Source organism: Ornithorhynchus anatinus, chromosome 7, assembly GCF_004115215.2.
Source record: "Ornithorhynchus anatinus isolate Pmale09 chromosome 7, mOrnAna1.pri.v4, whole genome shotgun sequence".
Classification (NCBI taxonomy): domain Eukaryota; kingdom Metazoa; phylum Chordata; class Mammalia; order Monotremata; family Ornithorhynchidae; genus Ornithorhynchus; species Ornithorhynchus anatinus.
Window position 1 is genome coordinate 79,766,091 of NC_041734.1, and position 16,347 is coordinate 79,782,437.

General features: G+C 51.0%; 1 protein-coding gene across 1 annotated transcript in view; it reads right to left on the reverse strand.

The window, feature by feature from the left end:
* The window catches only part of PLCL1 (phospholipase C like 1 (inactive)), a 151,054-nt gene that overhangs the window by 930 nt on the left and 133,777 nt on the right, over positions 1-16,347 (reverse strand). Inside the window, exons 3-5 of the mRNA XM_029069763.2 lie at positions 13,529-13,732; positions 10,329-10,404; positions 8,871-8,980 (exon numbers count right to left, since the gene is read on the reverse strand). Of these exons, the coding sequence (XP_028925596.1) occupies positions 8,871-8,980; positions 10,329-10,404; positions 13,529-13,732 (390 nt within the window). The remainder of the gene's footprint in view (positions 1-8,870; positions 8,981-10,328; positions 10,405-13,528; positions 13,733-16,347) is intronic.

A 16,347-nucleotide genomic window follows, 5' to 3' on the forward strand; every position in this document is an offset into this window, starting at 1 on the left:
GGGACGAACCGATGACCCCGTATCTACCCCAGCGCTTAGAAAATGCTCTGCACATAGTAAGCGCTTAACAAATACCCACATCATCCATGGCTCAGTGGAAAGAGCCCCGGCTTCGGAGTCAGAGGTCACGGGTTCGACTCCCGGCTCTGCCACCCGTCAGCTGCGTGACTGTGGGCGAGTCACTTCACTTCTCTGTGCCTCAGTGACCTCATCTGTAAAATGGGGATTAACTGTGAGCCTCACGTGGGACGACCCGATGACCCCGTCTCTACCCCAGCGCTTAGAAAATGCTCTGCACATAGTAAGCGCTTAACAAATACCCACATCATCCATGGCTCAGTGGAAAGAGCCCGGGCTTCGGAGTCAGAGGTCACGGGTTCGACTCCCGGCTCTGCCACCCGTCAGCTGCGTGACTGTGGGCGAGTCACTTCGCTTCTCTGTGCCTCAGTGACCTCATCTGTAAAATGGGAATTACGACTGTGAGCCCCACGTGGGACGACCCGATTCCCTTGTGTCTACCCCAGCGCTTAGAACGGTGCTCTGCACATAGTAAGCGCTTAACAAATACCAACATTATAAGCGCTTAGCAAATACCAACATTATTATCATTATCACTATTATTAAGTGACTCGCCCACGGTCACGCTGCAGACAAGTGGTGGAGGCAGGATTAGAACCCACATATTAATTCATTCGATCGTATTTACTGAGCGCTTACTAAGTGCAGAGCACTGTACTAAGCGCTTGTTGTATATTGATATCTGTCTCCCCCTCTAGACGGTGAGCTCGTTGTGGGCAGGGAATGTTTTTATTTATTGTTCTATTGGACTCTCCCAAGCTTCCCTCTCAGGGTGGCAGCCGGAGAGTTTCCAGTCCTCTACCAATGTCGGCTACGGGAGGGAGGATGAAGAGGAGGCCTGTCCGTTCCATCCCTAGCTTGGGCAGTGGCTAGCGAGCGGCAGGCCATCGGCTACGAGCCCAAACTCCCCCGTGTTGGGGGACAGCGGCAGGGGAGAGAGTCGAGGGCGGAGGAGGGAGGCGACGGCCAACCGCTTCCGGATTTTTCCCAAGAAAACCCTGTGGATCCACTCCCGGAACGATGGCAGATGGAGGTGGGGCCTTCTGAGAGAGACGTGTCCATGGAGTCGCTATGGGTCGGAGACGACTCGACGGCCTAAGGCAAGACTCTCCCAAGGGCTTCGTTCAGTGCTCTGCACGCGGTGAGTGCTCAATAAGTACGAATGAAGAAATGAATGAATGAATGAATGAAAGGGGAACTGATATTAGCCGTAATAACGGTAACAGAAATAGGAAAAGTGGGAGTAACGGTAATAATACTAGTAACAGTCAATTGTATTTATTGAGCGCTCACCGTGTAACCCCGATCTCGTCTATCTCGCCGCCGACCCCTCACCCACGTCCTGCCTCTGGCCTGGACCGCCCTCCCTCTTAATATCCGACGGACAAGGACTCTCCCTCCCTTCGAAGCCTAATTGAAGGTCCTCCTCCTCCAGGAAGCCTTCCCCGACTAAAGCCCCCCTCCTCTCTTCTCTCACTCCCTTCCGAGTCGCCCTGACTCCCTCCCTCTTCTTCATCCCCCCCTCCCAGCCCCATGCCACTCAGGTCCATGTCTGTCATTCATTTCTTTCTATTCACCGTCCGTCTCCCCCCCGTCTAGACTGTAAGCTCGTGGCGGGCAGGGAATGTGTCCAATCGTTATAACCGTACTCCCCAAAGCGCTTAAAAAATACCAAATGATGATAATAATAATTGTATCCGTTGAGTCCTCACTACGTGTCAAGCCCTCTTCTAAGGTCTGGGGAAGATATAAGGTGATCAAGTTGGACACAGTCCCAGTCCCATGGGGGCATTCGCAGTAATAATAATAATGTCGGTATTTGTTAAGCGCTTACTATGTGCCGAGCACCGTTCGAAGCGCTGGGGTAGACCCAGGGGAATCGGGTTGTCCCACGTGGGGCTCACGGTCTTCATCCCCATTTTACAGACGAGCTGACTGAGGCACCGAGAAGTTAAGTGACTTGCCCAAAGTCACACAGCCGACAGGTGGCTGAGCCGGGCTTCAAACCCATGACCTCTGACTCCAAAGCCCGTGCCCTTTCCACTGAGCCACGCTGCTTCTCGTTCTAAGTAGGAGGGACAGCAGGTATTGAATCCCCATTTTACAGTTGAGGAAATGGAGGCACAGAGAAGGGACCTGCTCAAGGTCACACAGCAAGCAACTGGTAGAGCGGGATTAGAACCCAGGTCCTCTGACTCCCAGACCCAGGCTCTTTCCACTAGGCCACCCGCCTCCTCTGAAGAATTCATTCATTCAATAGTATTTATTGAGCGCTTACTACGTGCAGAGCACTGTACTAAGCACTTGGAATGTACAAATCGGTAACAGATAGAGACAGTCCCTGCCCTCTGACGGGCGCACGGTCTAAGCGGGGGAGAGAATCAAAAGTACTCTGAAAAAAAAACACTAGGGAAGAGGCCTAGATCATAATCATAACGACAACTCTGGCATTTCTTAAGTGCTTACTATGTGTCAAGCGCTATACTAAGCGCTGGGGTGGATATAAGCTATTAGGAGGGACGCAGTCCTCGTCCCACATGGGATTCACAGCAAGGAGGAGGAAGAAACAGTTCCCCATTTTACAGATGAGGAAACAAAGGCACGGAGACATTAAGTGACTTGCCCAAGGTGACTCCCCAGGCAGTTCTAGCTCCGGCTCCACGACTGGTCTCCTGTGCGACCTTGGGAAAGTCACTTCACTTCTGTGTGCCTCAGTTACCTCATCTGTAAAATGGGGATTAAGACCATGAGCCCCATCTAGACCGTAAGCCCGTCAATGGGCAGGGATTGTCTCTATCTGTTGCCGATCTGTACATTCCAAGCGCTTAGTCCAGTGCTCTGCACATAGTAAGCGCTCAATAAATACTACTGAATGAATGAATAAGGGCTCGGTCCAACCTGATTAGCTGGTGTCTGCCCCAGTTCTTAGTACAGTGCCTGGCACAAAGTTCTCAACAAATACCATTAACAGAAACCAAAAAACAGTAGGTGGCAGAGCCGCAATTAGAACCCAGATCCTATGATTCCCAGCTTTTCTTGCTAGGCCATGCTACTTCCAGAGCGATCTAGCATTCTTTCTGAAGAATTCTAGCTGGAAATAAGGAAAAATACACCTAAAAGGGTCCACTAACAAGAGAGTGTGTAGAAACGGAATGACATTCTTGAGCCTGTAGAGAGTAAGAGCTGTTTTATCTGTCAATCAATCAAGCTAATTGATCGATTGCCTATTCTGTGCCGAAAACCGTACCCCAAACCCCCTGGGAAGAATACGACAGTTGGCCGGCAATTTGCCCATCAGAAAGCTGCAATCTATTCTCCCCGAACGCTAAGAAATACAGAGCGAGACGCAAACATAAGCTTAGATTCTGATTTACATGTAAAGAGACGGGGAGAATTCCTTGGAGAGTTTGAGGAGGTGGTCACCTCCGGGTCTCTTCACGGGCTGAATGGAAAAACGTGTTTTCCGAAAACACGCGCCGTCCTCCCTCCGATTTAGACTGTGAGCCCCGCGTGGGACAGGGACTTTGTCTGGCCTGATTAACTATCTACTCCAGTGCTGACGACGGTGCTTGACCCATAGTAACCGCTTAAAGGATACCATGAGAAAATAGAATAAAAACAAGGAACACAACAGCAACGGGGATCGTAGGCGGATTCGCCTGCCGAAATCGAGGATGTCAGATCCTACACCAGGCACCCTCCGCTCTGGAAAACAGATTCGGTTTCTCTCGAAAACAATAGCAAATTGGAGAAGACAGTTTGTTCCCGGGAATGAGAACACGTGACTGTATCATCCCCTGATAACCCAAGAGAAAACACACTCTTCCCACACAAGGCAAAGTCAAAGGGAACGCCGGAGACTAAATACTGGGCCGGGCCGAAACGGCAACGAGGAGGAGTGTTGTGTGCAATTTTTCTTTTTTAATGGGATTTGTTGAGCGTTTACCAAGTGCCAGACGCCGTACTAAGCACTGGGATGGATACCAGTCCCAGCTCTGCCCCCTGACCGGCTGTGTGACCTTGGGTCAGTCACTTTCCCTCTCGAGATCTCAGTTTCTTCATCTGTAAAATGGAGATAAGGGGCCCGGTCCTCCCCCGACTTTTAGACCGTGAGCTGAGTGAGGGGCGGGGATCGTGTCCGTACTGATGATCTCATCTCCATCATAGCGTTTAGCGTAGTAAGTGCTTAACACAGTAAGCGCTCAATAAATACGATTGAATGAATGAATGAATGAATGAACATGATCTTTTTTTTAATAGTACTTGTTAATCGTTTGATGTGGGCAGGGAATGGGTCTGTTATATCATTGTGTTCTACACTCCCAAGTGCTTAGTACAGTACTCCGCACGTACGAAGTGCTCAATAAATACAAGTGATCGATTGATGGATGTTCCAGGCCCTGAACTAAGCACTGAGGTAGATACGATTGAACCCAATAATAATAATAATTGCGGTACTTGTTAAGCGCTTCCTAAGTGCCAGGCACTGTAATAAGCACTGGGGATCACAGAGGCAAATTGGGTTGGATATTCTCCACGTCCCACGCGGGGCTCACGGTCTTAACCTGTACCTCTCTTTAAATTATATATTTGAATTAATATAATATATATTCCTATTCATATCAGTCTCTCCCTGAAGATGGTAAGCTCACTGGGGGCAGGGACTGTATCTGTCGGTTAGTGTATTGGACTCTCCCAAGCGCTTAGTACAGTACTTTGCACCCAGTAAGCGCTCAATAAATACTACCGAATGAGTGAAAGAGTGAACTCTGCCGTTTCATCTAACTGTAATTTTATCTCAGTGTCTGCCTCCCTGTCCTCTTCATATACTAGAGAAGCAGCACGGCTTAATGGATAAACCTCGGGCTTGGGGGGGTCAGAAGGACCTGAGTTCTAATCCCGGCTCTGCCACTTGTTTGCTGGATGACCTGAGGCAGGTCACCTCACTTCTCTACGCTTCAGTTACGAACCCTGTAAAATGGGGATCAAGATTGTGAACCCCACGTGGGACAGGGACCGAGTCCAACCCAATTTGCTCATATCCACCCCAGCGAATAGTACAGTGCCTGGCACATAGTAAGTGCTTAACAGATATCACAGTTATTATTATTACCACTATTATAGTAAACCCACTGTGCGCAGGGACTGTGTCTGTTTATCGTTAATAATAATAATAATAATAATGTTGGTATTTGTTAAGCGCTTACTATGGGCAGAGCACTGTTCTAAGCGCTGGGGGAGATCCAGGGTCATCAGGTGGTCCCACGTGAGGCTCACAGTTAATCCCCATTTTCCAGATGAGGTAACTCAGGCACAGAGAAGTGAAGTGACTTGCCCACAGTTCTCCACCCAGTAAACACTCAATAAATATGACTGAATGGATGAAAGAATGAATGAATAATAAGTGCCGTCCAACCTGATTAGCTTGTATCCACCCCAGCGCTCAGAACAGTGCCGGGCACATAGAAAGCGCTTAACAAATACCTTTAAAAAACAAGAAACAAAAGCGAACGAACAGTGATTGATGGACTGATGTGTCTCTCAGGTCTACTGGATCTGCCAAGGTTTTGCCGGGCTTCTAAATGGGACCAAAGCACTAACTTTTGTGGCAGTTTGGAAGCCCCATTCCGGCTATGAAGACCACTCATTTATTCATTCATTCGTTCAATGGTATATAGAGCACTGTACTAAACGCTTGGGAGAGGACAATACAACAATAAACAGACACATTCCCCGCCCACAACAAGACTAAACTCACTCTGGGGGTCGACATTCCCACCATCCCCACATCCAGTTCTGCCGCAGCATGGTGCAGTGGGTAGAGCCCGGGCCTGAGAGTCAGAGGGTCATGGGTTCTAATCCCGCCTCCGCCACTGGCCAGTTGCGTGTGAGTTCGAGCACGTCACTTCACTTCTCTGGGCCTCAGTGACCTCATCTGTAAAACGGGGATTGAGATCGTGAGCCCCACATGGGACAGAGACTGTGTCCAACCTTATTTGCTTGTAGCCACCCCAGTGCTTAATAATAATAATAATTTTGGTATTTGTTTAGCGCTTACTATGTGCAGAGCACTGTTCTAAGCGCTGGGGGAGATACAAGGGAATCAGATTGTCCCTCGTGAGGCTCACAGTCTTAATCCCCATTTTACCGATGAGGTAACTGAGGCACAGAGAAGTTAAGTGACTTGCCCACAGTCACACAGCTGACTTAAAAAATTGCCTGGCGCGTAGTAAGCGCTTAACAAGTACCACAGTTTTTATTATTAGGGAGCAGAACTCAGCACCTAAATCAGGGAATCTGAGATCCCCGGCTCCAGCTCTTCCCACCCCACCAAATGGGTTGTGTTTTATTGATGATGTCGCAGCTGTCTCAGACTGAAAATTTCACTTGAATATTTAACTCGAGGAAAATAACAAACAGGCAGATTCCCGGCTGTTACCAAGGCTGGTTTGCTGCTCTCCAAAATACAATAATAATAACAATATCATGGGATTATATTCTTATTCATCATTAATATAATATTATTGCCATCGTGGTCAATTATTAATATAATTACTCTTATTGCCGTGGTGTTATTTTTATTGCAAGGTATTATTATTATGGGATTCGGCAAGCGCTGCCCACGTGCCAAGCACTGTTCTAAGCGCTGGGGAGGATACAAGTTAGGTTGGACACAGTCCCTGTTCCACATGGGGCTCCCAGTCTTCGTCCCCATTTTACAGATGAGGGAACTGAGGCCCAGAGAAGTGACGTGATTTGCCCAAGATCACACAGCAGATAGGTGGCGAATCCAGGATTAGAACCCATGATCTTCTGACTCCCAGGCCCATGCTCTATCCACTGAGCCAAGCTGCTTTACTAATGAGCTTGGGGTACAGTGCTCTGCACAGAGTAAGTACAATAATAATAACTGCGGCATTTGTTGAGGTCATTCATTCATTCAATCATATTTATCGAGCGCTTACTGTGAGCAGAGCACTGTACTGAGTGGCTTAGTGGAAAGAGCCTGGGCTGCGGAGTCAGAGGCCATGGGTTCGACTCCCGGCTCTGCCACTTGTCGGCTGTGTGACCGTGGGCGAGTCACTTCACTTCTCTGGGCCTCAGTTACCTCGTCTGGAAAATGGGGATTAACTGCGAGCCTCACGTGGGACGACCCGATGACCCTGTATCTCCCCCGGCGCTTAGAACGGTGCTCGGCACACAGTAAGCGCTTAACAGATACCAACATTATTATAACATAGCAATAGAGAGAGACGATCCCTGCCCACGGTGGACTTACACACTTACCGCGTGCCAGGCACTGTACTGAGTGGTGTGGTGGATACAAGAAAATCAGGTTAGATACAGTCCCTGGCCCACATGGGGCTCCCAGTCTTTATCCCCATTTTACAGATGAGGGAACTGAGGCCCAGAGAAGTGAAGTTGTCCTTCCCCTTGACTCTATTTATTGCCATTATTCTCGTCTGCCCGTCTCCCCCGATCAGACCGTGCGCCCGTCAAGGGGCAGGGACCGTCTCTATCTGTTGCCGATCTGTCCATTCCAAGCGCTTAGTCCGGCGCTCTGCACATGGTGAGCGCTCAATAAATACCATTGAATGGATGAATGAAGTGATAACAAAGCTAAGTGTCCAGACAGGAATAGAAATCCATAAATGACAGGTCTGGATATAAGCGGCGTGGGGCTAGGAAGGGGTGACGCAGAAGGAAGTGGGAGAAGGAGGAAAGCGGGGCTTAGTCCGGGAAGGCCTCTCGGAGGAGATGGGCCTTCGATAAGGCTGTGAGGCAGCGGAGAGTCACCGTCTATCCGATCTGAGGAGGGAGAAAGTTCCAGGGCAGAGTCAGGACGGGGGTGAGGGGCCGGCGGCGAGATAGACGGGACGGAGGTCCGGTGAGGAGGTTGGCGGTAGAGGAGTGAAGTGTGCTGGCTGGGGTATAGTAGGAATATCAGCTATCCCACCCCAATCCCACTCGCTGCGGCCCAGTCGGCGACCGCCCCGACGGCTGTGAAGGCCCACGGCTCCGTCCACCCGCGTAATAATAATAATGATAATGATGTTGGTATTTGTTAAGCGCTCACTACGTGCAGAGCACTTTCTAAGCGCTGGGGGAGATACAGGGTCATCGGGTCGTCCCACGCGAGGCTCACAGTTAATCCCCATTTTACCGATGAGGGAACTGGGGCACAGAGAAGTGAAGTGACTCGCCCACGGTCACAGAGCTGACGAGTGGCAGAGTCGAGATTCGAACCCATGACCCCTGACTCCCTCGCCGGGGCTCTTTCCACTGAGCCACGCTGTTCTCTCCCAAGTGTTTAATACAGTGTTCTGCACACAGTAATAATGTTGCTATTTGTTAGGCGTTTACTATGTGGCAGAGCACTGTTCTAAGTGCTGGGGGAGACACAGGGGAACCAGGTTGCCCCACGTGAGGCTCACAGTCTTCATCCCCATTTTACAGATGAGGGAACTGAGGCCCAGAGAAGTTAAGCGACTCGCCCACAGTCAAAGAGCTGACAAGCGGCCGAGCCGGCATTCGAACCCGTGACCTCTGACCCCAAAGCCCGTGCTCTTTCCACTGAGCCACGCTGCTTCTCCAGTAAGCGCTCAGTATAGACGATCGAACGAATCTACACCTTCCGAGTCCTCAATATATTCCACGCTCACCGCGGGCAGGGAATTGAGTCTGTTTATTGTTTTACTGCACTCTCCCAAGAGCTTAATACGGTGTTCTGCGCACAGTAAGCGCTCAGTAAATACAACCGAATGAGTGAATGAATGACTCTCCGGGCTTACCTTCAGGACAGTGATGTTCCAGGCAAAACTCTCAATCGCCTTGTTCAGCTTCCGTCCCTTCAGACCTTCCTTGGCACCAAAGGCGTGAAGACTTTCGTGAAACTCCATCCCTGCGGAGGAAAGGGGGGTCGTTTTAGCTGCAGCTAATAATAATGGTGCTACGTGGTAAGCGCTGTTCTAAGCGCTGGGGTAGGTACAAGCTAATCAGGTCGGACACAGTCCCTGTCCCACTTGGGGCTCACAGTCTCCATCCCCATTTTCCAGATGAGGGAAGTGAGGCCCAGCGACGTGAAGTGACTAGGCCAAGGGCACACAGCAGGCAAGGGGTGGAGCCGGGATTAGAACCCAGGTCCTCCTATTAGGCCCGGCTCTTTAGACACTAGGCCACGCTGCTTTCTCCCTGTAGATCGTGAGCTGAATACGGGCAGGGAATGCGTCCGTTTGCTGTTCTGTAGTTCGCTCCCAGGCGCTTAGTACGGTATCTTGCACACAGTAAGCGCTCAATAAATACAACCGAATGAACAAGTGAACACTTCCATTCCGAGACGGCTCCCAGCCCACGCCTACCCTTGGCCTCTGTGACTCCTTTGAGCCCGTAGCTTGAACGGCTCATTCGTTCATTCATTCGGTCACATAATAATAATAATAATAATAACGTTGGTGTTCGTTAAGCGCTTACTGTGTGCAGAGCACTGTTCTAAGCGCTGGGGGAGATACAGCTCACAGTCTTCATCCCCATTTTACAGATGAGGGAACTGAGGCCCAGAGAAGCGAAGTGGCTCGCCCACAGTCACACAGCTGACGAGCGGCAGAGCTGTAATTACGGTATTCGTTAAGCGCTCACTACGCGCTTAACTAGTGAGAAGCAGCGTGGCTTAGTGGAAAGAGCCCAGGCTTGGGAGTCAGAGGAGGTGGGTTCTAATCCCAGCTCTGCCACTTGTCTGCTGTGTGACCTTGAGCAAGTCACTTCACTTCCTCTGTGCCTCAGTTACCTCATCTGGAAAATGGGGATTTAAATCCTGAGCCCCATGTGGGACAACCTGATGAACCTGCATCTATTCCAGCGCTTAGAACAGCGCTTGGCACGTAGTAAGCATTTACTTAATACCATTATTATTATTTATTATTACGTGCCAAGCACTGTACTAAGCACTGGGGTGGCTACAGGCAAATCGGGTCGGACCCAGTCCCTGTCCCCCGTGGGGCTCACAGTCTCCATCCCCATTTTCCAGATGAGGTCACTGAGGCCCAGAGAAGGGAAGTGACTTGCCCAGGGTCACACAGCAGACGCGTGACGGAGCCGGAATTAAAACCCAAGACCTCCCGACTCCCAGGCCCGGGCTCTACCCTCTACGCCACGTTGCTCCTCTAACTGGGCGCTTACGGTGTGCAGAGCGCTGTACTAAGCGCCTAGGAGAGGACGCTCTAACTCCGTCTCCAAGAGGGAGATGGTCATACCTGCTTTCTGGCACTGCACGATCTTCTCATGGATGCCGTCGGCCGTGTCGATGAGAATTCTGCTCTCCTGAATCATCTGTGGGAAAACGAGGAAGGATGGGCACAGTTAACGGCCTCGACGACTTCAAGCCGCCTCAGCGGAAGGGGCCCGAAGGACTCCGGGGAAGTTTCAAGTTTCACAACCAAATCTCCCGTCAGACGCCCCCCGACCCCGCGACGGCTAACGCTGGGGGGTGGAGACCTCGGGTGGGTCACTTCACTCCTCTGGGCCTCAGTTCCCTCCCCTGGAAAATGGGGGAAAACAAGGGACAGGGACTACATCCAGCCTGATAATCCTGGATCTAGAAGGACTCTGGGGAAGTTTCAAGTTTCAGAACCAAATCTCCCGTCGGGCGCCCCCAAACTGGCCTCCGGCTGGCCGACCTCACAACGGCTAACCCTGGGGGGGGGGGGGGGAGGAGACCTTGGGTAAGTCACTTCACTCCTCCGGGCCTCAGTTCCCTCCCCTGGAAAATGGGGGAAAAAGTGGGACGGGGACCGCATCCAGCCTGCTAATCTTATGTCTACGCCAGGGTTTAGAACGGTGCTTGACGCACAGCGAGCGCTTGACAGATATCATCATCATTATCCCCGTTAGACTGGAAGTTCCTCGAAGGCGGGGACTGGATTTACACTCTCTGCTCACAGCAGAGTGAGACGCTGAATGGCTCAGTGGCAGGAGCTCGGGCTCGGGAGTCAGAGGTCGTGGGTTCTAATCCCGGCTCCGCCGCCTGCCTGCTGTGAGACCTTGGGCCAGTCACGTCACTTCTCTGTGCCTCAGTTTCTTCATCTGTAAAATGGGGATGAAGACTGTGAGCCCTACGTGGGACAACCTGATTACCTGCTAATAATAATAATAATGGCATTTATTAAGCGCTTACTATGTGCAAAGCACTGTTCTAAGCACGGGGAGTGGGCGGTACAAGGTGATCCTGTGGTACCCATCCCAGCGCTTAGAACAGTCACGGCTCAACGGAAAGAGCCTGGGCTTCGGAGTCAGAAGTCATGGGTTCGACTCCCGGCTCTGCCACTCGTCAGCCGTGTGACTGTGGGCGAGTCACTTCACTTCTCTGGGCCTCAGTTCCCTCATCTGTAAAATGGGGATGAAGACTGTGAGCCTGACGTGGGACAACCTGATGACCCTGTATCTCCCCCAGCGCTTAGAACAGTGCTCTGCACATGGTAAGTGCTTAACAAATACCAACATTATTATTATTATAATAAAAGCTTAACAAATACAACGTTATTATTATTATTATTATTATTATTATTCTGAGTGGAAACTCTTTGAGGGCAGGGATCGCCTCTCTAGAAGTAGCATGGCCTAATGGATAGAGCCCGGGCCTGGGAGTCAGAAGGACTTGGGTTCTTATCCCGGCTCTGCCGCTTGTCTGCCGTGTGACCTTGGGCAACTCATTTCACTTCTCTGGGCCTCGGTTCCCTCATCTGTCAAATGTAAGCCCCAAGTAGGACACGGACTGTGTCCAACACGATTTGCTTGTATCGATGCCGGTGCTTAGTACAGTACACGGCGCAGAGTAAGCGCTTAACAAAAACCACTACTGTTATCAGTGAAGCAGCGTGGCTTAGTGGAAAGAGCCCGGGTTTGGGAGTCAGAGGTCGTGGGTTCTAATCCTGCTCTGTCATTTATCAGCTGTGTGACTGGGCAAGTTATCTAACTTCTCGGTGCCTCTGTGACCTCGTCTATAAAATGGGGACTAAGACTGTGAGCCCCAAGTAGGACAACTTGATGACCTTGTATCTACCCCAGCTCTAAGAACAGTGCTTAGCACATAGTAAGTGCTTAACAAATACCATCATTATTATTATTATTGTTATAATCATCATTAACACCATCGTCCTCTTGCAAGCACTTAGGGCAGTAGTTATAAGTCTCTTGAGGGCAGGGATCCTGCCTTCTAACTCTGTTGCACTCTTCCAAGTGCTTACCACAGTGCTCTGCACTCCGTAGACTTAAGACCCTTGAGGGAAGAGATAATAATAATAATAATAATGTTGGTATTTAAGCGCTTACTATGGGCAGAGCACTGTTCTAAGCGCTGGGGGAGATACAGGGCAATCAGGTTGTCCCACATGAGGCTCACAGTCTTAATCCCCGTTTTACAGACGAGGGAACTGAGGCACAGAGAAGTGAACTGACTCGCCCACAGTCACACAGCTGACAAGCGGCGGAGCTGGGATTCGAAACCATGACCTCTTTCCATTGAGCCACGCCGCTTCTCAGGTCTAAGGAGTCAAACTCTCCCAAGGGCTCAGTACTGTAGACTGAAAACTCCGTAAGGGCAACGATAACATCTTCTAACTCTACTGTTCTCTCCTAAGTGTTCAATACGGCACTCTGTAGACAATAATAATAATAAACAAAAACTCCTCACCACTGGTTTTAAAGCTGTCTGCCAACTTGCCCTTCTCCTCCCTCGCCTCCCTCCTCTCCTTCTCCAGCCCAGCGCGCGCGCTCCGCTCCTCCGCCGTCGCTCACCTCCTCCCCGGGCCTCCTTCTCGCCCGTCCCGCCGTCGACCCCCGGCCCCCGTGCCGCCTCTGTCCCGGAACGCCCTCCCTCCTCAAACCCCACCGACAGTGACTTGCCCCAAAGTCGTATCGAAGGCCCGTCTCCTCCAAGAGACCTTCTCTAACTAAACCCACATTTCCTCTTCTCCCATTCCCTTCTGCGTCGCCCTGATTTGCTCCCTTTATTTATCCCCCCCCCTTCCAGCCCCACGGTACTCATGTTCATATCTGTCGTTTATTTATTTATCTTAATGTCCATCCCCTCCCTCTAGACTGTAAGCTCGTTGTGGGCAGGGAATATGTCTGTTACGGTATTGTACTCTCCCAAGTGCTCAGTACAGTGCTTTGCACACAGTAAGCGCTCGATAAATACGACTGAATGAGTGAACGGACGAATGCCAGTCACCCCGCTACGCGCTGGCGTAGACGCAGGCTATTCGGGACGGACGCAGTCCCCGATCCTCACCCCCATTTTCCAGACGAAGGAACCGAGCCCCTCGGAAGCGGGGCGACCCGGCCCCGAGGCCTCACGGCCGAAGGGCGGCGGAGCCGGGATTAGAACCCGGGACCCGTAACGTACCTTTCCGAGGGACAACAACTGTAAAGCAAATACAGACGTTACACTTCATACCAGGTCGTAGGCAGAGAGGACTTTTTTCTGCACATCCGGAATGGTCCCCAGAGGCTCCAGGTATGGGAAGTTATCTTTCATAACGAAAGAGACAGAGGGGGTATTGTCACTGCTTAGCAGGCGGGAGGACAAAGTCAACATGCACTGTTTCAGACTGGCAATCGGTGGTAGTCCACAGAGCTCTTTTACAGATACTATTGCACTCTGTTGGGAAGAAAATACCCAGTTACATTTCCGGCTGGTTAAGGCGTCCAATCCGGGCTCAACGCGAAATCCGTTCTTGCCCCCCAAACACGCAACCCCGCTCGTCCCCCACCCTAGCCGCCCCTTCGCTCCCGCACAAAGGCGGGGGACGAAGGAAACTTCCTAACGGGATCCACTGGGAACAGAGACGGGGTCTTTGGGGCGAGAGGTCGCTGCCCCGAGGCATTACGTGCTTTCGAACATTCTGTGACCGTCCAGGTTGTCCCCGTTCATTGTCGTATCGTACCTTCCCCCGCGCTTAGTAGAGGGCTCCGCGCCCAGTAAGCGCTTAACAAATACGACTGAATGAAATTACTCGTCCCCCACCCCAGGACTCAGACCCGAATTCCACATCCGGCCGCGTGCGCGAGACGGAGCCACCTCGGCTGTTCTGAAAAGTCCTTCCGGCCTAGTTAGTGGAAAGAGTCCCGATCTGGGAATTGGAGGGCCTGGGTTCTCATCCCAAAGGAGTGACCCTCTCCTCCAAGAGGCCTTCCCAGACTAGGCCCCAGTTTTCCTCGTTTCCCACTCCTTTCTACGCCGCCCTGACTTGTCAGGGCTTAGTACGGTGCCTGGCGCTGTAAGCGCTTAATAAATACCATTATTAGTATTCCCTTTGCTCTTCCCCGCTCCCAGCCCCACAGTACTCATGTACACGTCTGTGATTTTATTTATTTCTATTATTAGACCTCTAGACCATAATCTTGTTGTGGGCAGGGACTGCGTCCATTTTTCTTTTGTCCGCTCCCAAACGCTTACACGGTACACGGGTAAGCGCTCAATAAATACGACCGAATGAATGAATGAACCAGGGTAAGTCACCCGACTTTCCTGTGCCTCAGTCTCCTCCTGTGCAAAATGGGAATCGATACCGGATCCCCCTCTTAGCGAGAACCGGAGCCCCATTTGGAAGAGGGACTGCATCCGATCTGATCGGACTGGATCAACCCCGGCGTTTAGACGGCGTCAAGCCTGTGGTAGGCGCTGCTCACCGACGAAGACCCGGAACGCAAGGGTCTTGAGAAGCAGCGTGGCCTAGAGGCTAAAGACCAGGCCTGGGATTCGTAAGGTCATGGGTTCTAATCCTGGCTCTGCCACTTATCTGCTGTGTGACCCTGGGCAAGTCACTTCACTTCTCTGCGCCTTAGTTAGATCGTCTATAAAATGGGGTTTAAGACCATGAGCCCCATCTGGGACATGGTCCGTGTCCAATTTGATTAGCTTGTATCTACCCCGGCGCTTGGAACAGTCCTCTAGACTGTAAGCTCGTTGTGGGCAGGGAATGTGTCTGTTTACTGTGGTAATGATAATGATAATGATCATGATGCCGTTTATTAAGCGCTGACTTTGTGCCAGGCACTGTACTGAGCACCGGGGTGGATTTGAGTTAGTTTGGAAACTGTCCCCGTCCCATGTGGGGCTCCCAGTCTCAATCCCCGTTTTACAGATGAGGTAACGGGCACAGAGAAGCGAAGCGACTTGCCCGCGGTCACACAGCAGGCTGTTGGAGTCGGGATTAGAACCCATGACCTTCTTACTCCCAGGCTCGGGCTCTATGCACTACGCCTCGCTGCTCCCCCCAAGTATTATACTCTCCCTCGCTCTTAGTACAGTGCTCGGCACAAAATAAGTGCTCAATAAATACGACTGAATGAACAGCGCCTGGCACAGGGTAAGCACTTCAAAAAACAGCACACCCAAAAAAAAGAGGAAACGGGGGCTTAGTCAGGAAAGGCCTCTTGGAGAAAATGTGCTTTTAATAAGGTTTTGAAGGTCGAATGAGATTCAGTATCCCTGAGTGCCCTTGTATCTACACAGGCGCTTAGAGCACTGCCTGGAACATAGTAAGCTCTTCACAGATATCACTAAATAAAAAAGAGTTTTTAAATCTAGAGGGGACGACTGACATTAAAATACCAAAAAAAAAAAGAGAGCTCAAAGGAGAACCCCAGAATCAGCATGGCCTAGTGGAGACAGCCTGGGCCTGGGAGTCAGAAGGACCCAGGTTCTAATCCTGGCTCTGCCACGCGTCTGCTGTGTGACTTTGGGCAAGTCACTTCACTTCTCTGGGCCTCCGTTCCCTCATCTGTAAAATGGGGATGAAGACCGGGAGCCCCAGTCAGGAACAGCATCCAACTTGATTAACCTGTACCTATCCCAGCATTTGGGAACCACGATTATTATTATCACCAGGGGCGGCACATAGTAAGCGCTTCACAGATACCATTAAATGAAAAAACAAAAAATCTCTGAGGAGACCCCCGCCTCGGCCCGGCCATTATCACTGTGAGGAGACGGCGGCAGAACCCACCACCGTGGAGCAGCGTGGCTTAGTGGCTAGAACCCGGGCATGGGAGTCAGAAGGACTTGGGTTCTAATCCCGGCTCCGCCACGTCCGCTGTGTGACCTTCAGCAAGTCACTTCACTTCTGTGGGCCTCAGTTCCCTCATCTGGGAAATGGAGATTAGGAGTGTGAACCCCACTTGGGACGAGGACCGTGTGGATTAAACTGTATCTAACACAGTGCTTAGAACAGTGCTTGGCACATGGTAAGCGCTTAATAAATTCATTCATTC